The 22,308-nt window shown below is 54.0% G+C and overlaps 7 protein-coding genes across 7 annotated transcripts; 5 read left to right on the top strand and 2 right to left on the bottom strand.

Annotated features, from left to right (window-relative positions):
* Positions 1 to 570: 570 nt before the first annotated feature.
* On the bottom strand, positions 571 to 2,397 carry HMPREF1541_11006 (ATP-dependent Clp protease, ATP-binding subunit ClpX; the record flags this gene model as incomplete). Its single annotated transcript, XM_008715675.1, has 1 exon — positions 571 to 2,397. One exon carries the CDS (start codon positions 2,395 to 2,397, stop codon positions 571 to 573), a length of 1,827 nt encoding a protein of 608 aa, XP_008713897.1.
* A 1,319-nt stretch (positions 2,398 to 3,716) lies between these two features.
* Positions 3,717 to 5,825, top strand: HMPREF1541_11005 (1,4-alpha-glucan-branching enzyme; the record flags this gene model as incomplete). The annotated part of the gene is made up of 1 exon (XM_008715674.1): positions 3,717 to 5,825. The coding sequence occupies one exon, from the start codon at positions 3,717 to 3,719 to the stop codon at positions 5,823 to 5,825; it is 2,109 nt and encodes a 702-aa protein (XP_008713896.1).
* Positions 5,826 to 6,555: 730 nt separating this feature from the next.
* HMPREF1541_11004 (uncharacterized protein) lies at positions 6,556 to 7,566 on the bottom strand (the record flags this gene model as incomplete). The annotated part of the gene is made up of 1 exon (XM_008715673.1): positions 6,556 to 7,566. The coding sequence occupies one exon, from the start codon at positions 7,564 to 7,566 to the stop codon at positions 6,556 to 6,558; it is 1,011 nt and encodes a 336-aa protein (XP_008713895.1).
* A 1,822-nt stretch (positions 7,567 to 9,388) lies between these two features.
* On the top strand, positions 9,389 to 11,983 carry HMPREF1541_11003 (uncharacterized protein; the record flags this gene model as incomplete). The annotated part of the gene is made up of 3 exons (XM_008715672.1): positions 9,389 to 10,852; positions 11,014 to 11,674; positions 11,760 to 11,983. The coding sequence occupies 3 exons, from the start codon at positions 9,389 to 9,391 to the stop codon at positions 11,981 to 11,983; spliced, it is 2,349 nt and encodes a 782-aa protein (XP_008713894.1).
* Positions 11,984 to 15,362: 3,379 nt separating this feature from the next.
* Positions 15,363 to 16,152, top strand: HMPREF1541_11002 (uncharacterized protein; the record flags this gene model as incomplete). The annotated part of the gene is made up of 2 exons (XM_008715671.1): positions 15,363 to 15,487; positions 15,534 to 16,152. The coding sequence occupies 2 exons, from the start codon at positions 15,363 to 15,365 to the stop codon at positions 16,150 to 16,152; spliced, it is 744 nt and encodes a 247-aa protein (XP_008713893.1).
* Positions 16,153 to 17,324: 1,172 nt separating this feature from the next.
* On the top strand, positions 17,325 to 19,063 carry HMPREF1541_11001 (uncharacterized protein; the record flags this gene model as incomplete). Its single annotated transcript, XM_008715670.1, has 4 exons — positions 17,325 to 17,382; positions 17,440 to 17,508; positions 17,652 to 18,460; positions 18,509 to 19,063. 4 exons carry the CDS (start codon positions 17,325 to 17,327, stop codon positions 19,061 to 19,063), a joined length of 1,491 nt encoding a protein of 496 aa, XP_008713892.1.
* Positions 19,064 to 19,955: 892 nt separating this feature from the next.
* On the top strand, positions 19,956 to 21,766 carry HMPREF1541_11000 (hsp60-like protein; the record flags this gene model as incomplete). The annotated part of the gene is made up of 2 exons (XM_008715669.1): positions 19,956 to 20,202; positions 20,247 to 21,766. The coding sequence occupies 2 exons, from the start codon at positions 19,956 to 19,958 to the stop codon at positions 21,764 to 21,766; spliced, it is 1,767 nt and encodes a 588-aa protein (XP_008713891.1).
* Between the last annotated feature and the right edge of the window lie 542 nt (positions 21,767 to 22,308).

Here is a 22,308-nt window from a genome sequence, read left to right as displayed (position 1 = left end):
ATACGGGGTCGGTGGGGCGGAAGGAGTGGTTGTTGAGTCGGAATTCCTGGGGCCGTGAGGTGGGTACGAGGCCAAGGGCTCGGTGAGGTACGTTGGCAAGGACTGATATAGTCGCGTTCTGACGAAAGCCATGGCTGAGGCTTCGTTCGCTGTCAGTGTTATGAGTCTGCCATGCTCGAGTCACGCACTGTTTAGGTCTGCCTGCGTGCATTGAGCAAACGCAAATCATCTCTGCACGAAACCGAAGTTCTCTGTAATTCATCGAGACTGGTCGAGGTGTGAGCAGACCGTAAGTGCATACCAGAACAACAACGCGTCTTCCCTCTTGCATGACTTGTACCTAGAGGATGTGTCGATGCAATGACGAGGCCGAGTGGGTACCCTGGACGCTTGCGTAAGTGCTGTAGACGCGAAGGAGCAGCGTTGCTGACTTTCATTTGTGTGCTAACCATGCCACAGTGTGCATGAATTGGGGGAAGAGCGACTTTGCATGGCCGGAGAGGCATCGGGTTTTCTGAACATATCAATTCCCATCGTACACTCGTTTCATCATATCCGTGTAAAAGCCAATCAACCACCACTTCCCGCGGCAGCAGTGGTTGTGTTCCTCCAGTCTTCGAAGCTGGATGCTTGCAAACTTCCAGATCCAGTGTTTCTCTTCTTCTGCTTCTCTTCCCATTCACCTTCCTCCTGCGCAATCATGGTATGGAAACGTCCACCTTGGCCTCGCCCCATATAATGTGCGCCCTCTTCTCTCTTCGCGACCCTTTCCGTGACGAGCACATATTTGACGCTCGAACCAGGAGCTTCAAACATGGCATCTCCGAGGATAGCCTCCATTTCGGTTCTAAGTGCACGAGCACCAGTGCCCATTGCTAGAGCATTGGAGGCAACAACATGTAGTGCGGGCGTCGTGAATCGAAGCTCGATGTTAGAAAGTGAGAAAAGCGTAACGTATTGCGCGAGCAGGGATGACCTTGGCTCAGTGAGGATGCGGAGAAGCAACGTGTGCGTAAGCGGTGCTAAAGCAGCCGTGATGGGAATGCGACCGATAAGTTCCGGGATGAAGCCGTACGATTGAAGATCGCCCGGAGTGAGCAGGTCGAGAGCGTTGAAATAAGCGGGCTCCTGGGGTACACCATCGATGATCTCTTCTGGTGCCGGGGCTGGTGTGAAGAAAGGCAGATGCTTCTTGTACAGGGCTTCCTCTTCAGAACCAGGTCGGATAGGAATTGGGGCATTGGTGGTTGACTTTTGATCTTTCGAGGCGTCATAAGCCAAACTGCTCGAAGCCGCTCGGACTCGGGCTCCGAAGCCAATACTGCCTCTAGCTAGCCTGTCCATAATATGCTTCTGCAGACCGGTGAAGGCGCCACTGCAGATGAAGAGGATGTTGTCTGTGCGGACATTGTAGACTTCGCCCTTTTGAGGGCTGGACGCACCAGCTGGAGACCCAAGCGGACTATTAGTCGGATAGGTCGGGGACTGGCCGCCTGCTCTGGGAGCGTTACGCTCAGGCTTGGCTTGGATCTGAATAGTTGTGCCTTCAATGATCTTGAGCAATGCCTGCTGAACACCTTCTCCGGACACATCCTTGCCGTGGCTGACTTTGGCAGTGGCAATCTTATCGATCTCGTCTAGGCAGATGATTCCGCGTTCAGCTCGCTCGACATCGTAATTGGCCGCAGCAAGCAGTCTATGCACGCAGACCTCAGCATCCTCGCCTATATAACCGGCTTGCGTGAATGGTGTACAGTCTGACATCGAGAATGGAACCGAGAGTACTCTAGCCAGAGTCTTCGCCATCAAGGTCTTGCCAACGCCACTCGGACCAAGTAACAAGATATTGGATTTCTCGATTGTAAGTGGGGTTGTGTCAACGAGCGGGATGGGAGCACGTCGTGGCATATCTTGTGATCCGCCGACCATTCGGATGGTGGGCTGCTGGCCTGGGTACTCGCTCTCGACGGGATGTCGTTCCCTGCGCTCACGTTGAGCCATGAGCTCTTCCTCTTCAGCATCTCTTCGTTCGAGCTCTTGTATCCTTTGATAGTGGTTGAAGACAGCGACACTTAGAGTCTTCTTTGACCGTTCCTGACCGACGACAAACTGATCAAGATGTTGCTTGAGCATCTTGGGCGTAAGCCGCGGAACCCCATGGTGCACGCCACCTAAAGGGCCTGAGGTCGGGAGACCGGGTTCGTAGGTGCCAGTGAAAGGTTGGTTCGAGAAGTCGGAGCGACGGAACTGCGAGGAGGATGAGCGTGCGGCGGATTGGTGCAAAGAGCGCTTCGCTAAGGATATATAGGTATTTCGTAATCGAGGCGTTAGAGCACGGTTCGGGGGGGTTGCCAGGGCCGGGCAAAGAAAGCTAGGGACGCTCAGCGCCCGCTTCATGATGTCGAAACAGGTTATACCAGGAATGAATATTGGGAAGTGTATAGTAAGTGAGAAAAGAAAACCGCAAAAGGTCGAGGCAGCGATGAGCTCGAAGCTCATCCGATAGCATGACTCGTCGGCGTGGAGAAGTCCCCCCGCGAGATCACAAAGCTTGGCAGATCTAATCTAATCTCAGGAGGACGCTTCCACTACTTTGAGTCCTCCGACTTTACTTCCTTCAGCTCATTCTCCTTAGATGACTCCGTTGCTTTAGCACTACTTGGCTGTTATGATACGCACGCAGCAGGCGGAGATCTGCTACTTGCTCACGCTCGTGACGCTGTGACCACGGACCGAGCTGCATACGATGCTGCTTTCATCCTCCTTTTGAGTCGTTTTCATCCTGAACGTGTAGGTGTCTACAGGTCCTGACAGACCTCTTCCACGATATTACGAATTGCAAGCTTCATCAACAAGGAACCGCTCCCTAACAATATGCTCTTCAACGGTAATGTTGTTGGCGATGCGCGTAGTCTTGGCGAATCCTCTGCCTGGGTCTTACGCGATGATGGTTATGATGGCCATACTAGCTTCAATAAAGTCTCAGCCCAGGCTATGGTCAGCCTTCTGTCTGTACTGTGACTTTTGCTATAGTGCCGAGCTGGCTTCAGGCATGTCTCATGATGGACTCTGGAGGACAGCCGGCGAGCATGAGTGGGGTGTAAACAGCTCGTGTGGGCCTATCAGCGATTCGGCCCGACTTTCCGGCGAGTCCCAGGCTGCGGTTTTGAGCATTTCCGCTGCCCGTCAGAGCGAATTTTTCCACAGGCTGTCGCTGCAGGGACGCGCTACACGAATGTTCGAGGGCGATCTTCCGTGATATAGCTCTGGACTAGTGCATCAAAAATTGTTGAGGAATTTGAGATGCACGTCCGAGGCGAGCTTGCTAGACGGCTGCTCGTGTTGACAGCTGTTATCTGAGTTGTCCGTCACTTATGAGGAGGCACAACAGCTACTAGGATATACTTGTACTTCGTGCCCGCCGGCATTCAATTGCGTACCCGGATGGGAAGAATGCGGTTGTCAAGCCGGTCGCTACTTGTTCCTCCCCACAGTTCATGCTAGCGGGGCGGTGGTGGGGTAACAGCGTAAATTGTTGCGTCAGGCTGCATCTCGCCCAACCGCCCAAATGCTCTGCTAAACAAGAACCATCAGAGCTCCTGCGATTTTTCGTGGACCCCTCCATGACTGCTTGCCCCTCAAAAATTCACTCACAACTATATCAGCTTCGTCTGATATCTCTATTTCTCCTACTATAGCACTCACATCTTTGCAACATGGCCGGCACAGTAAACCAAGAATCCTCCAACTCGGTGCTTTCGCAGCCCGCTGGCTCGGCTGCTCCAGACGGTGCTGGCATCATCCAGCTCGACCCCTGGCTTGAACCCTTCCGTGAGAACCTCAAGCAACGATTCTCGAAAGCTCAACAATGGATCGATACCATCAACAAAACAGAAGGAGGTCTGGAGCAGTTCTCCAGAGGGTATGAGAAGATGGGCTTCACGTTCGGCCCAAACGGCGATATCACATACAGAGAATGGGCACCCGGTGCTCGCGAGGCATCCTTGATCGGTGACTTTAACAATTGGGATCGTGGTGCCATTCCCATGCGGAGAAACGACTTTGGTGTCTGGGAAATTGTCATCCCAGGAAACAACGGCACTCCTTCGATCCCACACAACTCCAAGCTCAAGATCTCCATGGTTACAGGCTCCGGCGAACGTATCGAGAGACTGCCTGCCTGGATCAAGTATGTCACTCAGGATCTTTCTGTCTCTCCCGTCTACGATGCCCGTCTATGGAACCCTCCCGAGCACGAGAGGTATAAATTCAAGAATCCTCGCCCTCCCTACCCCGAGAGTGTCCGCATCTACGAAGCCCACGTTGGCATCTCCTCTCCCGAGCCCAGAGTGGCCAGTTATAAAGAGTTTACCAAGAACATGCTACCCCGGATAAAGTATCTGGGCTACAATGTTATCCAGCTGATGGCTGTCATGGAGCATGCCTACTACGCCAGCTTTGGCTACCAGATCAACAACTTCTTCGCAGCGAGCTCCAGATACGGCACCCCCGAAGACTTGAAAGAGCTCATCGATACCGCCCACGGGCTAGGCATCACTGTCCTGCTGGACGTCGTACATTCCCACGCCAGCAAGAACACATTGGACGGTCTCAACATGTTTGATGGCACAGACCACCTGTATTTCCACGAAGGTGCCAAGGGTCGTCATGAGCTATGGGACAGCCGTCTCTTCAATTACGGCAGCCATGAGGTCCTTCGCTTCTTACTCTCAAATCTGAGATTCTGGATGGAGGAGTATCAATTCGATGGTTTCCGCTTCGATGGTGTTACATCCATGCTTTATCAACACCATGGTATCGGTACAGGTTTCTCCGGCGGATACCATGAGTACTTTGGCCCTTCTGTGGATGAGGACGGCGTTGTCTATCTGATGATCGCCAACGAGTTGCTGCACACACTCTACCCCAAGGCCATTACCATTGCCGAGGACGTTTCAGGCATGCCTGGCCTGTGTGTCAAGCTATCTCTTGGTGGCGTTGGTTTTGATTACCGCTTGGCCATGGCTGTCCCTGACATGTACATCAAGTTGCTCAAGGAAAAGTCTGACGATGAATGGGACCTGGCAAACATCGCCTTTACCCTCATCAATCGTCGTCATGGCGAGAAGACGATCGCTTACGCTGAGTCTCACGATCAAGCATTGGTTGGTGATAAGAGTCTCATGATGTGGCTTGCCGATGCCCAGATGTACACCAACATGTCAGATCTCACCGAGTTGACGCCGGTCATCGAGCGTGCCATGTCCCTGCACAAGATGATCCGCCTACTCACCCATTCGCTCGGTGGCGAAGGTTACCTCAATTTTGAAGGAAACGAGTTCGGTCACCCAGAGTGGCTTGACTTCCCCCGAGAGGGCAACAACAACTCTTTCCACTATGCTCGGCGTCAGTTCAACCTGCCCGACGACAATCTGTTAAGGTACAGATATCTCAACGAGTTCGACCGCGCCATGAACCTTTCTGAGGAGAAGTTTGGCTGGCTTCACACACCGCAAGCCTATGTATCACTCAAAAATGACGCTGATAAGGTTCTGGCCTTTGAGCGCGCCGGCCTGCTCTTCATTTTCAACTTCCACCCCACCAACAGCTACACCGACTACCGCATAGGCGTAGACACACCAGGCACCTACAAAATCGCCCTCGACTCCGACCGAAAGGAGTTTGGCGGCTTTGAAAGGAACGAGCGAAGCACTCGTTTCCACACAGAGCCCTTGGCCTGGAACAACCGCGCCAACTGTCTCCATGCCTACCTTCCTACTCGCAGCGTCATCGTTCTAGCATTGGAGAACCTCGTTGATGCATAAGTTCGTCGTGGTTGATGGTTAATGGGAATCAAATCGGCCGATGTGTGGGCCGGTCAAAAATCACCATGAATGTATGAGTGGCGGCCAAAGGCCCTGCAAGAGAGGATGGATGGGGACTCCAGGCCGGGAAAATAGATCTAATCACTCCGGACTTACACGCAAGGCGTTAGGGATGGGCTTCAGGTGGGAAGGAGATTTCATAGGACCATGCAATTTGAGATACATGGCGAAGCACACACCGCAAAATCATGCACTGCGGCCTTTTCAATGTTCTACTCTTAACGTATACCTATGTTCGCCCAATACATGAGATGAGATACCAGGTACCCTTTTTGTTGTTGTACAGACTAGATATACTGGCCCCAGGATCTCCTGCTATTCGAACAGAACAGAACAGAACAGAGAGGGGAGAAAATTCTTAATCACAATCGAATAGTCTCACTGGCTCTAGCTTAGCTCTCGTCTCTGACTGGAGTCGAGGTCGAGGTCGAGGTCGAGCCGAGATGGCAAGAAGCGTCTTTTCCATTGCATTTTGCTGTTTTGGCTCCTTGCTGAACGCTCGTGGTGACACCAGCTACGCTTTCTGCCGCCACCACCACCACCACCGACTCGTCGTACGAGGCATCGCAGGAAGCAGCATGGTCCGGTGTGGGAGTTGGGATGTGATGTACGTGCAGTAGTCGAACTGACGAGCCTTGAGGCCCTTGGCGTTGAAAATGGCGTGGATTACCTACCACAACTTCCCGCCGACCCATCGATCCTTCGCCCGTTCCTCTCTTGCCAGCCTCACTAGCTGCGCCAGTCCACCTCCGCCTGCCGCGACGCCCAGTCCGGGCACCAGATCGGCTTCCTCGGCGCGCTTTCCCCGCGCCTTCCCCAAAAGCCAGTCGGCCACCGTCACCACCCTGCTCGTCCGGTCGTAGCCGCTGTCCTCGTCCGCGTGCTCGATCGTGTGGCTTGCGACGCGGCCCTTGGCGTCGAACGTGAAGATGAAGAGGCCGCTGAACTGGTTGTCGTTGTTGGTGCTGAGGCGCTGGCTGCCGCCGAGGAGAGTTGAGAGGGAGGCGTTGGTGTCGTGCGCGGAAGTCGAGGCTGATGCCGCGGGGGTGGATGTGTGGCCGTTCGTTTTGGCTTCGGTCACCCACCGCACGACGAGCTTCTCTTCCCCAGCATCTCCGTCCAAGTCTCGTGTCGCATCGGCGCCGTAGCCTGTGCGTACCATCTTCTCGCTCACGATGCGTAGTTTGACATTGCCAACCAAGGGCACGGTGCCCCATGCGACCGGTGCGGTGAAGAGGGCGGCACGGTATGCAACCCGCCCTTTTACGACGGGCAGGTGGGGGTGTGTCGAGGGGAAGAGGTGGAGGGTGACGCTTGGGGAGATGATGGAAGGTGGAAGCGGTACGGTGAGTATGTTAGGGAGCAATGGCGAAAGGGTACGAAGCGTGCGACCTAGAGCGAGAGTACGCTCGGACGGAGGTGGGTGGTCTGAGTTGGTGCTGTCGGGCCCGTGGTTTTCGGAGAGAACGGAGGAGCTCGGCGACTGGCGCGGCGCAGACGAAGTGAACCACAACTCATGGAGAGGCTCTGGACGCACCTGAGCCAGAGCGCGGCTTGGTGGGTTAGATCGTGGGGAGGGAGGAATGTGTGATGGTCGCCATGACTGCGATTGCAGTGTTCGGCTGAGAGTGGTTCGAGCGACTGATGGCGCGGGGAGCTTGCGCATGGGTACGCTGGTCATCTAGGCGGCTCGTGCATAGTTTTATGGGCTGTTGACACACACACTACTAAACGGAAATCAACGGCAACAAGGATTCAAACTGGTAGAAATGTATTCCCTTGCTCAAACGCAGCTGCGCAGGTGACGAGAAACTTTGGGGCAAGTTTAGGCGGGGTGATGTCATTAACTCCAGCTATCTCCTGGGAAGCTTTGCAGTTGCTTCAACGACCTGAGTTCTTTCGTTCTTCGTCTCTACCTTCTTTGCATTATTACATCATGCTCAGATGTCGGTCACCGAATCTGCACCTCGCTATGGTCGAGACCCCGTTTCAATATCTGTGGCCACCGTTGTTCCCGAGATGTCGGACCCACCGGCCCTTCATTAGGCAACAAGGCAGCAAGAGTGGAGCATTTATTTACACAACTCCACCACTTGCAGAAATGTCCGTCTTCTCGACAGCTGAGCCAACCAAGGTTTGTGAGTCTCTAGTTACTAAGCTGCCTCATCCTCAGAGATTTTACCCATCGTACGTGAGTCTCGCGCCATTCCGCCGAATTGCGAATGCTTTCGTTGCCTCGAATACTGAACACGACGAATCCTAGGACGAAGTCAGGCACGATGAATAGCTTGAATATGCAGCTACGGTTTCAGCTACAAGGATAAGTTGTTATCTCAAAAGTACTGCTTGCTGTTCCTCAAGCAAGAGATCGCATAGAGAAACCCCCTCTGGTCACGACAATGGTTCAACTCTATTCTTGTAGGCTGCTGGTCAGCTCTGACAGCCGAGTCACAGACGCATGAGTACCTCTGAAAAATTGCTGAGTACCTCGGAAACACTACATCCAATTCCAGCCATACCTTGGGGCATTGGTGCCCTACTTGAGCATCTCCTCGTTCTCCTTGTCTTTGTCAATCTTTCGCTCAGGCTTGCAGCTCGTTGGAAGTGCCTCGCCATAACCAAGCACGACAGAAGCGTTTCTAATTGAGGGTCGTATGAGGAGGGGAGGATAGTCGGGACAAGGTTCACGATGGGAACAAAGAAAGCAGTAAACAGGTTGGGTATCTATCCCTCCAGGGGCCTAGATAGATCTCTCCTTCCTTCAGACCACTCAATACTACCAGTTCCACCTCCCCCTTTTCTGTATGCTGCCTATTCAGACCAAGTTTATCCAAATGATCTAGAGGTAGATGTGGTATTGCTAGAAGTAGACTAGCTCAGTTCAAGGCTTGGCAACGGGCGGACTCGCTCGCGCAAGAGAGGCGACGCAGCATTCTCCTCCTGACAAAGCGCATCATCTGTTAAGGAGGCTTCGGTAGCAAGACCGAAGTTGAATTCAACAGCTGGTTCGATACGAGATAGCACTTATTCACCACATTACCAATCCAACACCAGCTACCCTGCGGAGATTGACGAGGCGAGCCCGCCTTTCCCCATGCCTATCACCATGTGGCGACTCGTTAGCGAGAACGACTCCCCAGAGAAGGCACAGCTCTGGTCTCGGCCGGCGCAATACCATACTAACGGCGCAGGTCCATGGACTGACTGTATGCCAGAAGTCTTATCAAGTTGCTGCCAAGCGTGGGAGATGTCCACCTCTGTTCCTCATTGGGCCGCAAGCCACGTTATCTACTGGCCGCTACCTTGGATATGCATAGCTCTCGCATAGCTTTCTTGGCTGACCGTAAAGTCGGTGGCACGGCAGCAACCATGTGGTATCGGACGCATAAGTGCGTGAGCCAGAGTGGGCAGCTCGGAGAGCCGCTTAGCCGGTGGAACGACCGTGGTGATATAAAGACAGGTGCAGAGGAGCTTCATACCGGTACAGTCTCCAAGCAGATAACATGCGTTCGATTAGCCTCCTTCTGCTCGGTGCTGGCTTTGCTGTCGGCACTGCCCTTCCGCCACTCGGCTACGAGCGCAAGCTCCTGAGTGAGATTATCGACAAGCGGCAGTCCGGGGGTGGGTGCTTGGGAGGCGATGCCCCTTCTGTGGAGGCACCCAAGTCAAACGTATGGGCTCCGATCACCCCAGAGGAGAACCTGGCTGTTTGGAACCTGCTACATGACGAAGCCACGGGCCTGAACTTGACGCATCCAGATGACGCCGTGCTTACAGACAACTATGTCTTTTGGATTGACACATTGCACACCAACAAGACTGATGTGCTCCCGTATCTGGACGGAGATGGGCCTTTGCCACCAAAGTACGCCCGTGTAATCATCTTTGAGGGCGGCAAGGACGAGCCGGGCAGCCAGGAATACATGGTTGGACCACTTCCAGTCAGTGATGAGACGTCCGTGGAACCACTGGACTATGTCTACAATGGTGGCACCGGCGGTTTTGTGCCGTACAACGCCCGCTATCACGACACGCCAAAGAACGCTGCCGTTGAGCCTCTAGTGGTCGAGATCATGACCAACATCTCGGACATTACGCAAGCTCTATTCCAGGGAGCGGCCTACTACGGCAGCGCCGACGAGCGGACAAATCTATCACAGTCGGTTCCCACGCCCCTCTCGTTCGACGGCAGCCAGGCCATGCGCATCATCCTCTGGCGCTTCCCCGGCACAGCCTCGTACCTGACTCCACTCGATTTTTACACCATCCTCGATTGTCCCGGCACCGACCCCGCGCACTACAAGCTGCGCGGCTTCGTGACCAACGAAAAGTTCTACGCCACCGAAACCGAGCTGCGTGCCGCCTTCGACGCCGGCGAGCTCGCCCAGGAATTCGACCAGACCACCGACACGGACTGGGCGATCGTCGACTACAAGCCGGAGCTCGGCGTGCGCGAGCTGGAAGACCAGTTCGCGCCGTCGAGCATCGAGATCGGCGGCAAGCGCTACAAGGTCGACGTCGAGCAGCGCTATGTCGAGTACATGGGCTGGTCCTTCTACCTGAGCTACACCCGCACCCTGGGCATCATGTTCTACGACATCAAATTCAAGGGCGAGCGCATCCTGTACGAGCTCTCGCTGCAGGAGGCCTTGGCGCAGTACGCGGGCTTCCAGCCCAAGGCCGCGGGCACCACGTACCACGACACGTACTACTCGCTGGGCACCGACATGTATCCGCTCGTCGAGGGCTTTGATTGTTCCTTTGGCTCGACGTTCCTCAATGTGAGCTACCATTCCGGCAACTCGACGACGGTCAATCCCAATGCGATCTGTATCTTCGAGCAGGACTCGGGCTATCCGCTTTCGCGACATTTGTATGGCGGTGGCAACGGCAGTTACGGCTTCTCGAGGCTAGGTGTTACGAAGGGTGCGGCACTCATCACCCGTGCTATTGCGACTATTGGAAACGTAGGTCCTATCCTTCCCCCTTCACCGCTCCTGTGTAGTCTATGTGATTGGATTGAGATTCCAAACTTTGCTGTCGTCATGTCATCAATGACTAGGCTTTGGTCACCAGTATCAACTCCGCAATTGTTTCAAACGTCTGCTGACGCCCATTCTCCCTTCAGTACGACTACATGTTCGACTACGCCTTCCACCAAGACGGCTCCCTAGAAGTCACTGTGCGCGCCTCCGGCTACCTACAGTCCTCCTTCTACTACCCCGGCCAAAACAAGTACGGCCCGCGCATCCAGCAAGCCACGCAGGGCTCCCTGCACGACCACATTCTCAACTATAAAGCCGATTTCGACGTTGTAGGCACCGCCAACAGCTTCCAGATCAGCGACCTCGTCGTTGTCAACCAAACACAGCCCTGGTTCCCCGAGCTCGGCGAGTTCGAGCAGATGGAGCTTGACGTGCATAATCTCGAGACTGAGGCGCAGTTCAACTGGGCGCCGAACAATGAAGCCATGTATTGCGTTACGTCTGCGGAGGAGACTAATGAGTGGGGCCAGCCGCGCGGTTACCGTATCTTGCCAGGCCGCTCGAACCTGCATTTGACGCCGCTAAAGTCACCGTTTTCGACTCGGAACGCTGAGTTCGCTAAGACACATCTGGCGGTGACGCGCCAGAAGGATACGGAGCCGTGGAGCAATAGCGTGATGAACGTGAATCTGCCGGCGAAGCCGCAGCAAGATTTTGCGGCGTTCTTTGATGGCGAGAGCGTCGACGGCGAGGATCTGGTCGTCTGGTTCAACTTGGGGATGCATCACTTTACGAGATCTGAAGGTAAGTGTTAGCCACCTGTCGCTGTGATGTTGTTACTTTACCGTTGCTGCGACCCCCGGAGAAACAACTATTGACGCACAAGCAGATATTCCCGTCACGCTCTTCACCGAGGCATATTCGAATATTGTGTTCGCGCCGCAAAACTTCTTCGATCGGGCGCAGGATGGAGATTTGCTGAACAGACGCTACATCACCGTAGATGCTGAGACCGGAGAGTTGGAGTATGATGCGTACAACGTCTCGTTGCCGAGCTGTCCTTTGAGTCTTGAGGAGCCGGTACTGGCCGTGTTGCCACAGGGCGAGCTATGATCGGTCAGGAGACAGACTGGCAAGGATTGCAGGGTCATGCTGTGGGCGAGCCGTGCGTGACCTTGACGAGAAACAATGACGAGCTATCGTGCGAACTTCCGAGATAGATAGTAGCCGACGCGTAACGAATGACGATGAGCGAGTACAACAGTCCTGTTCTCAGATCGAGCTGTGGCGCCGGCACGGCGTGTGTTCGAGCAGCTCCATCTGTCTCATAATAATCATAATACGTAGAAACGGCAGTAATGGATATTAGAGCTGTCTGTAGTCCCGAACTGGTGCAAGAACGTCATTCCTGCCTGTGAAAGTATTGCCACATTGCCAAAGGCGGTGTAGGAGGAGGCTGGCAAACACGTGCAAGCTGTGTGACGCGTCATACAAAGAAGGCTGCAGCCACTGGCGGTTAGTGTAGGAGACGTCCTCTTTCAAGGAACAGACTCTCAGCACCCGTTTGTCCTGTGAAGCATGTTAGCAGTCATCAGATGGCAAACGATGAGGATCCCGGCAAATCCCGGTCTGTAGTGCAGTCACTGTGCTCTGGCGCCTGCCTCCTGATCTATCCCGCCTGCACTTTTGGAAGCAGAACCATCTTCCACCCAACAAACCACCAGCAACCATCAACACTAGTAACCATCAACACCATCAATCGTCAGTACCAGCACCATCAACAACAGTAACCATCATCTCCCTTTTGTATAGGGGATTTCCTTTCTCTCTTGACCAGATACCACGTGCCAGTGCTTGAGCTGGTGCAGTCTGCTCTCAGAAAGCAGACTGCAAATCTGGAGAACCAGGCATTCGAATGGTTGGACAGTCCATCTTCTCGGACCTCGAGGGCAGCCTCCCTGCCCTTTGAGGATGGAGTATCCTCTCCGAGAAGAAGGTCGGGTGCCCCACAACTGCGGCCCTGCCTGCTGCTGGGGCCTCTTCTAGATCATCATCGTCGTGGAAGCTTGGGTTCTCCCAGATCAATCAGGAAGTATGCTGACTCTCTCTCAGGTGCGTTCGACAGACGTAATCGTCCCGTTGGCTTCTCTCACACTCATCCTCGCCTCCACATTCTCCATCTACCGACAAGCCAAGTACCAACTCGACTCTATGAAGAAGTATCCCCGGAGCTTCTCCCGGAAATATGTGGACCGAGCTGGCACGTCGCCAATCTGGTTCACTATGCCACAAATGAACCCCGATTTCTAGCTTCGGCAGGGACAGTAGCAAAATCCCCCGAGTGAAACAAGCCAATATCCTTGAATCACAGTCATCCAGAACAACCAAGTTCCGGGTGAAAGAGCTGGGTCCATCGCTCGGATGCGGGCTGCATGATCACCAGTCCCGGTCGAGCTAGACCAAAGATTGTTGCCAGGTCTATACTCTTGGACAGACTTCTGATGGACATCATCAAGTCTTATGTTTTGTAGACTTTGTCGATTCCCATCGAAAGCTTCGAGTTGAATATCGCCAGAGAGCGCTACGGAGGCGATTGCCTCAACGAGCTTCGGCACCTGGGCTCTCTATGCTTGACTCAAGCATTACTCTTGCGAGAAGAATATTCTTGCATATTTGCAGCATTTCCTGGTTGTCCTTCGAGAGAAATGGCATAGCTCGGCAACTGGTGTTGACCGAGCTGTCATCGTCACGCATCTCTCTGGAGGCATGTTGACGCCCGGGCTCATATTGACCGAGCTATCAACGCCTTGGGTCTCCCGAAGAAACTTGGGTCACCGCAGCCGTGTTGACCGTGCTGTCAACATCTCATTCCTCCTTTGGAGTTATTACGAATACCGAGTAAGAGCTTCGAGCCTCGATAGTTTCTCAGTGGATTTGGTGAGATTGAGCTAGTTGCGTTTACCAGTCTCATTGATGACCGCCCAAACAGCCTTCTCAAGTTCGGCGAGAAAGCTTACGGGTCTGCTTCCGAGCCCCTGAAGAATGCAGCCTTGTCGGCCACGCAAGGCTGAACTTTCTTTCTACAGCACATACCAGTGCATGAATCAAAGCCTTTCGATTATCGCGAGGCTCTTCGAGGCTTTCACCACATCACTGATCGGTCCTGTGGCTGGCTATGGCTGGTGCCAAGAGAGACATCATAGCCATGCTTACCTTCATGAAGTACCGTACCCAGACAGTGCATCAACAGTCATGTTCCAAGTGCCGTCATCCTGGACGCCTCTTTCGCAATGCCACTGTGCTCTTTGAGCTCATGGCTAGGACGAGCCATGACGCAAGGAAAGACCTGCCACAAGACTGTCACATCAAGGTCGCAGGATCTGGCTGTGTTGACGCTTCGTCGCTTAGTCTCGCTCCCAGGCAGTTTGGCGAGAAAGGCGAGTCCTTTGCCACCTGGACAGGGGTAACGATGTACGGCTTCGACGATTCGAACCGATTACTTGGACGTCAGCAGTGGCAGTAGAACGCTGCCTGAGATCGAGCGTGAACCTAGGTACCCATGAGCCCGCGACAGCTTTGCGGGTGCGAGGATACTCGCCACAAAGTTCCTGCCGCGGTTCCAATGCAGCGCGATGTTCCCGCACAGTTCATCATCAGCTTTGACATCTCCAACTTGATCGGAATGGCTTGCCGTGCTCTGCACCTGAACCTTGTCAGTGCCTGTGTGTGCTTCTACGCTGCCAAGTCTGTGGCTCCGCTCTGCTCTGCGGTCTTGACATTAGCAGTGTCCTTGACTCCGCCGGTGAGTTGGCTACCGCTGAGCGGAGCGAGGTGGACGTTGAGTCTCAGGCGGGTCTAGATCTCAGGCGGGTCTAGAGGTTGCTACTCGGTGCCTTCCACCACCTTCTTGCTCCCACCACCACAATAGATGCCACGACCGCACATGGAAGGGTAGTGTCTGCATCTGCTCAACCCGAGCCATATCAGGCATGCACCGCTTGTGACAAAGTTGCACGAATGCACCGCGGCCCAGGCAGAAAGCCGTATTTCGACTTTAAACTTTGCCGCTTGACAGCGAAGCATCGTCGCCGGCCATAAGAAGTGACGTAGAGTAAGCTGATATCGGCTAATACACTCAAAACGGCTTCTTCTGCCCAAATCGAGCCGCACCAGACCTTGCTCAACGGCTCAGACGGACAACCATACAGTTCTGACAAAGAAGCTGCGAGAGATCCCATATTTTGCAAACCTCATGGTCTCTTGGTGTCGGCAGATACTGGCGCTGAGCCATGGCCCTGAGGAGCTATCTACCAGGAACAAAGCAACCGGGCCGTCTTAGTAGCGCAACAAGGGTTGTGATGGTACAACACAAACCAGCTTTGGCAGTTCCATGAGTAAGACTAGCATAACTTGCTACTTCTGTTGGCTTGTTCTCTGAGATGAACATCCTCTCGACAGTTCTCATACTGGCCTTGCAACATCTTTCGCAGTCATGAGTCGCCCCACATGGGAGGAGCAGCTCAAGTTCCTGCTAGTTTGTGTGAGGTATTCGAACCATGGTAAAATCGACTTTGGCGCCGTGGCCAAGGAATGTGGTGTCGTGAGTAGGGGAGCAGCGTGAGTTCATTCCTTCTCGTGGCTGGCGGTGAGCTCACAGAGGCAGATCCAAACGATATGGCCGCCTCTTGCGCAACAGTGGCATTCTTGCTGCTCGTGTTCCTGCACCTTTACCTGGCGAAAAGCGCGCATCGAAGGCTGCAATAGCCAGAGCTCCTGAAGCAAAACCGCGGAAGCCTGAAGGCGACCAGAAAGACTCGGCTGCGGTCGACGGAAATGGCTGCCCTTTTCTGAAACGCGAATCTGGCATTAAGCAGGAACTTGATAATGGCTGGTCGCTTCGACTGGGTGACGTGCCTTTGCCTACTTTTCAAGGGCAGCGGACTCAAGGCCACCATTGGTTGTCTGAGCATCAGTACCAGCACCGGAACAATCTCGGACCTGATGCCGCACCATCCAATATGCAGCATGCATCAAGTCCTGGCTCACTCGAGGCCAATGAGCCGGTGCCCGTCATCAAACTCGAAGACGAAGCTGATATCCAGGCGCTCTCAAATACGGCATCTGCATCAGACGCCTCGAGCGGCGAAGATGATAAGCTGTTTGAAGAATTTTGTACCACGGAGCTCTTTCAGAATCCACCTAGCGCCGAGCCTCCAACGTCCTATGAAGCGCATTGCCCTCGGGCAGGCCATTCTGTTTGTAAGGACGTCACAGTCTCTTGATCTACCTCACACTCTGGCTCCCTTTGGCCGAGAAGGCTCCCATCGCCGTTTCACGCCCGGGGGGCAGCGGCGACAGTGCCAGAGTAGAATTCCGATTGCGCTTTGGCCAGGGGGCTCGTTGATGCTCAGCATCTTCATTCGAGATTAGCACCGTTAACGATTGACTCGGACCACGGCTGATAGAGAAGGTACATGGTAAGATCCCTCCGTGTTGTGGTAGGAGTGTGCTGACAGGTTCCAGGCATAGAGCAGGCATGGTCACAACTAATATGATCAGCGTTGTCGATCCCAAGACCCTGGCTATTGATTGCTCACCTTGATATAACCCAATTGTCGTACTCCAGTTGCAGATTGTCGGCTCTATTGTACTGCTGAGCCAGCGAAAGCGCGAGTCCCTCGTGAACGCGATCTGTGGACAGGGGGGAAGAACGAGAAGGAGCGAAGTACCGTGCCAAGCCCATCCAGGGGAATGCAGCCTCGTCCCCCATAACACCTCCCGGTGCGTTCAGGAGAGCATCTGTCAGGTCAGACGATGCTATACCATCTGATAACCATCCCCTGACTTGCTACTGGCACCCTCCGTCAGTATCCGGCGGTGCTTCACCCAGCTTCCACCGGATTACTGTGCTGGATTCACACGCCGTTCGAGTCAATAGCTGAGACCAGTCACGGCTTCTGCGGCCTATTCTCTCATTGATCTGACTTTGCTCTCCAGCGGTTTCTCTCCGACAGCCGATACATTAAGAGATTGACTTGTCACTGTCGAACACCGATCCGTCATTGTCAAACAATTCCCGTTGAGCCCCCTTGCACCACACACAGCTCCCTACAACACCATCCTACATTCCTTTGAGCTCCCCGACCTGCGCCTCCAAAAGAGTGGATACCCGGCAATCTCTGCCAGCGTGAATGAATTCCTGACGTGTGGCCTCGATCACATGTTACTGGCTGACCCTGACGACAATAGGCGACACTTTGCCGTGCAGTGAAGGCGTATGACAGATCTTCGACTGCCCCCGCCTACAAAAGATCCCATCTTGCAAGTAGATCTTTCCTCCTGCCAACACTTGTCGCTGACTTTGAACTCAGTCGACTGATCTGTCGTTGGATTCCCATTCGAAATTCCTTGCGAAGACTGAGCTTGCTCGGTTGACAACCGCCAAGCTGCCACAATGCCTGCGACTCCGGGCGATGAAGGCAAAGCCAAGCGTAACCTGGTTCGCTGGGATGGTAAGGCGATCACTTGTTGTCTCGCAGTATCCAGACAAGTACTGATAATCATTGCAGATGACAAGGACAAGCAACTCCTCCTCTGCATGCAGTATGCTTGCAACAAGGCCGGCATCCGCATTCCTTGTAAGTTTCCTCCATCCACCCCAATCATACTGCTCAACAATGTGCGACTTCGCGCAGGGATTCTCAGTCGAATAGAGCACGTGTGGAAGAACATCGCCTTAGGTCCCGTCACATTCTCGTTACAGCTGCTGATCTTATTGCAGGGGACTCTGTCGCTAAGCAGATGGGTGACAAGTTCTCTGGTGGCGCTTGTGTCCAGCACCTGGCCAAATTGCGCAACCGCATGGCTGAGGAGAACATCCCCGTTCCCCCACCTCTGCCCCGCGGTCTAGTCACCTCCACTCCGTCTCGAGTCTATGCCAAGCGTGCGGCCGATGAGATGGACCTTCCTGACATTGAGCCTCTCAACCGCGCTGATGATTCTTCCAAGCCTGCCACCAAGAAGCGCAAGGCCACTAAGAAGGACGCTGCTGTCAAGGAGGAGTCTGACCATGAGAACATCCCCGACCTCTATGACTCTGATGCCGATTATGGTGCGACGCCCACGAAGGCTGCCAAGAACAAGCCAAAGAAGGGCGGCAACACCAAGAAGAACACTTGCCGCAAGTCGATCGCTGAGCCAGCTGATGAGATGTCTGAGCCTACCACACCCACCTCTGCCACCCGTACTCGTGGTATTCGAGTCAACTATGCGCAGTTTGACAACCCTCTAGGCGAAGATGAGGCCGAGGATGTCAAGCCCACTATTAACGATGAGGATGAGCCTGCAAGTGAAGCTGAAGCCAACGTGGCGAACACTGCTGGTGCTGTCGAAGAAGATGTCAAGGATGAGGAAGCTGCTGTCGCCTTCGACGAGCCCGAGACCGTCAACCCCAAAGCTACCGTCAAGCGCACTGTTCCTCAGCAGGTCACCCCCATTCTGACTCCTGCATCTGGCCCCAACGAGCAGCACGCTGACACTGACGAGCTCCTGCGTCGCACCCACACCACTCACAACCCGACCCTGTTCAATGTAAGTAGTTGCTGCATGGTGTCTGCAATTGTGCTAACTGTTGAACAGTTCCAGGACATGGGCAACAACCAGACCATCGCTGGCTGGGCTCCGCAGTATGGTGGTTACAACGCTCCTGTCAACTCTTTCGCCGGTTACAACATGAATCAGGCTCAAGACCAGAATCGATTCGCCAGCAACAATGGTCCCTCGGGTTTCATGTGGGGTACGGGTCAGGGCTTGTTTCAGAACAACTTTGAGAACAACCCGGCTTGGCTCAACAGCTCCTTCCAAGACACCCACGGTCTCCATTCTACGCCCACTAGCATGGGCAGAAATACCAGTTTGACTCTTACCAGCCCATTCGGAGTCAAGGACCCCATGAGCACTAATGTGGACGATCTCATGACTGCGTTCGACCCAACTGCTGACCACTCGACTTCCGCCACACGCACCAACTCGAAGGAGTCGATCGAGTATCAGGACTCTCTCAAGGGCTTCGATAGCCTGACGAGCTATGGTGGTGGTGAGGAACTCGACATGTCGAGCTTTGGTGCCGGCCGCTTTGATGACGACAACGAGATGCTGAGCTTCCTCGACTTCGATGCGGAGGATGCGTCTTAATGGCCAGGGCCCCGGTCCCCTACGCAGTAAGAAGCAACGCTCCAACCGTTACGGTAAAACTGACTTCGCAGGACCAGCAGACCAAGATTTGCAAGACAGTACGGCTGATACTTGCCCATGACCCAACGATGAACACGAAAAGTTGACTTGGCTACTGAAACCGACCGCCAGTCTTCACAAATCGGACTTTTGTGATCTACCCAAGCAGAGATGAAAGCGTCAGACCACAAGCGGGAGTTCGATGCAGAGAACGGTGCCGCAGCGTACCTGGATTAGCTTAAAAAACGAGAAAACACACGAGAAAACACAGTTACGGAAGGAATGCAGGTGGAATGAAAGCTGCCATACTGGAGAGTGCTAACGAGCTTGGGCAACTGAGTACACTCTTGGGCAACAGCCAGACAGCCCATGAAGCTAGTTGCACGTTAGCACAACAGCAGACAGATAGCATAATGGCATTGGGCACGGGCGATGAAGCATCGTTAGCCCTCAGACAACCTCAAGGAACCAGATCCCGGTTCCTCGCCCATATTCAAGAGTGACGGTAGTATTATTTCTCACATTTTCTTACAGACAAGGTCAGGCAGTAGATGTGAAGTGAAGACGCAGAGGAGAAAGGAGAGATGAGAGATGAAGTCCAGGCAATAGATCCACTCCCCGCGGACACCTTACCTAATGTGAATTAGCGCGGTTCTGGAGGTTTCTGTGGTTTCGGTCGCGGCTGCCCGTCGAATCTCCAAAAGTTTTTTGCTTGCACCTTCAATCCCATCCGCACCCTCCACTCCCCGAAGTGCTGTTCATCATCTATCTCCCCATCCTGCACACTCTCATCGTCTCCTTCACGGCTTGTAATTATTAACTTCTCTCTCTGTCAAAGCACTGTTTGCCCAGCATGCAGCGAGCTCTGTCCTCCGCCGTGCGCTCCTCCCTCAATACCTCTTCCCCATACTCCAAGACTGCCGGCCGGAGTTTACAGCAACTGCGCTTTGCCCATAAGGAGCTCAAGTTTGGTGTCGAGGGTCGCGCACAGCTTCTCAAGGGAGTTGAGACTCTCGCCAAAGCTGTTTCTACCACCCTCGGTCCCAAAGGTCGCAATGTCCTGATAGAATCGAGCTATGGCTCCCCCAAGATCACAAAAGGTATATTCGTCGCATTTACCTTGCAACGCATCTAACATCCATAGATGGTGTCACTGTCGCAAAGGCCATCACGCTTCAAGACCGCTTTGAGAACCTTGGCGCCCGCCTGATCCAGGATGTCGCCTCCAAGACCAACGAGGTTGCTGGTGACGGCACCACGACTGCAACTGTCCTCGCCTCCGCCATCTTCTCCGAGACCGTCAAGAACGTCGCTGCTGGCTGCAACCCTATGGATCTGAGAAGAGGAACTCAGGCTGCCGTTGAGGCGGTCGTTGACTTCCTGCAGAAGAACAAGAAGGACATTACAACCTCGGCCGAGATCGCCCAAGTCGCCACCATCTCGGCAAACGGCGATACTCACGTTGGCAACCTCATCTCCAATGCCATGGAGAAGGTTGGCAAGGAGGGTGTTATCACTGTCAAGGAGGGCAAGACCATTGAGGATGAGCTAGAGGTCACCGAGGGTATGCGCTTCGACCGCGGTTTCACCTCGCCCTACTTCATCACCGATACCAAGTCGCAAAAGATTGAGTTCGAGAAGCCTCTCATCCTGCTTTCGGAGAAGAAGATCTCGGCCGTTCAAGACATTATCCCCGCTCTCGAAGCCTCGACTCAGCTGCGCCGTCCTCTGGTCATTATCGCCGAGGACATCGATGGCGAGGCTCTAGCCGTCTGCATCCTGAACAAGCTCCGCGGCCAGCTCCAGGTTGCCGCCGTCAAGGCGCCCGGCTTCGGTGACAACCGCAAGTCCATCCTCGGCGATATTGGTATCCTCACCAACGCCACCGTCTTTACCGATGAGCTCGAAATCAAGCTTGAGAAGGCTACTCCCGATATGCTTGGATCTACCGGATCCATCACCATCACCAAGGAGGACACCATCATCCTCAATGGAGAGGGTTCCAAGGACTCCATTGCCCAGCGTTGCGAGCAGATCCGTGGCGTCATGGCCGACCCGTCGACTTCCGAGTACGAGAAGGAGAAGCTGCAGGAGCGTCTTGCTAAGCTCTCCGGTGGTGTTGCCGTCATCAAGGTTGGTGGTGCGTCCGAGGTTGAGGTCGGCGAGAAGAAGGACCGCGTTGTTGACGCTTTGAACGCTACTCGTGCTGCTGTTGAGGAGGGTATCCTGCCCGGTGGTGGCACTGCTCTCATCAAGGCCGCTGCTTCTGCCCTTGGCGATGTCAAGCCTGCCAACTTTGATCAATCTCTTGGTGTTTCGATCGTCAAGAACGCCATCCAGCGTCCTGCTCGCCGCATTGTCGAGAACGCCGGCCTTGAGGGCTCCGTCATTGTCGGCAAGCTTATGGATGAGTTTGGCAAAGACTTCACCAAGGGTTACGATTCCAGCAAGGGCGAGTACGTTGATATGCTGCAGGCCGGTATTGTCGATCCACTCAAGGTTGTGCGGACCGCATTGGTGGATGCTTCTGGTGTTTCGTCGCTCCTCGGTACCACTGAGGTTGCTATCGTAGAGGCTCCTGAGGAGAAGCCTGCCGGCCCGCCTGGTGGAATGGGTGGAATGGGTAAGTCTACTTCCCAGTCTCCGGTTCTGAATACATGCTAACGATCTCAGGTGGTATGGGCGGTTCGTCAACGTTCTGATCCTGTGCTCTGTTGCTCGCTGACATCTTTTTAGGAATGGGAGGAATGATGTAAAGCTTTCCTAACAGACTGCTTAAAGCGTTGAAGCGGCATCGCTCGGTCTCCCAGCACCAGACCCGATACCCGCGTTCGACCTTTCGACTTCCAGTTTCCCAACCTCATCCTACGACCCAGTCGCCCTCTACGATACCCAGCATCTTCGACTACTTCAGCCCAGCGTTGTGTTATATGTACATCATCTCCACTCATCCATTCAACTTCGACATTGTGTTTGTGCTTGTCTTTGATCATATCCAAAAGCATGGCGGAGGGGAAGGGCGTTGGCTAGAAGATAGATTGGCTGGGCATGTGCTGAGTTGGGGATGTAGCTGTGGTATCAGCGGATGGGGAACGGTGGTCGAGGAGTGCGAGAGCTTTGTGTACCATATTCAATCGTACAGAGGATCCAGATAGCTGGAAGAGGTGTAATGATGGATGGCTTGACCTGATCTTCATGTTCTGAAT

Source organism: Cyphellophora europaea (genome assembly GCF_000365145.1).
Source record: "Cyphellophora europaea CBS 101466 unplaced genomic scaffold supercont1.16, whole genome shotgun sequence".
In the NCBI taxonomy this organism is placed as follows: domain Eukaryota; kingdom Fungi; phylum Ascomycota; class Eurotiomycetes; order Chaetothyriales; family Cyphellophoraceae; genus Cyphellophora; species Cyphellophora europaea.
Note: the sequence above shows the minus strand (reverse complement) of the source record. Positions and strands in the feature narration are given on the sequence as shown.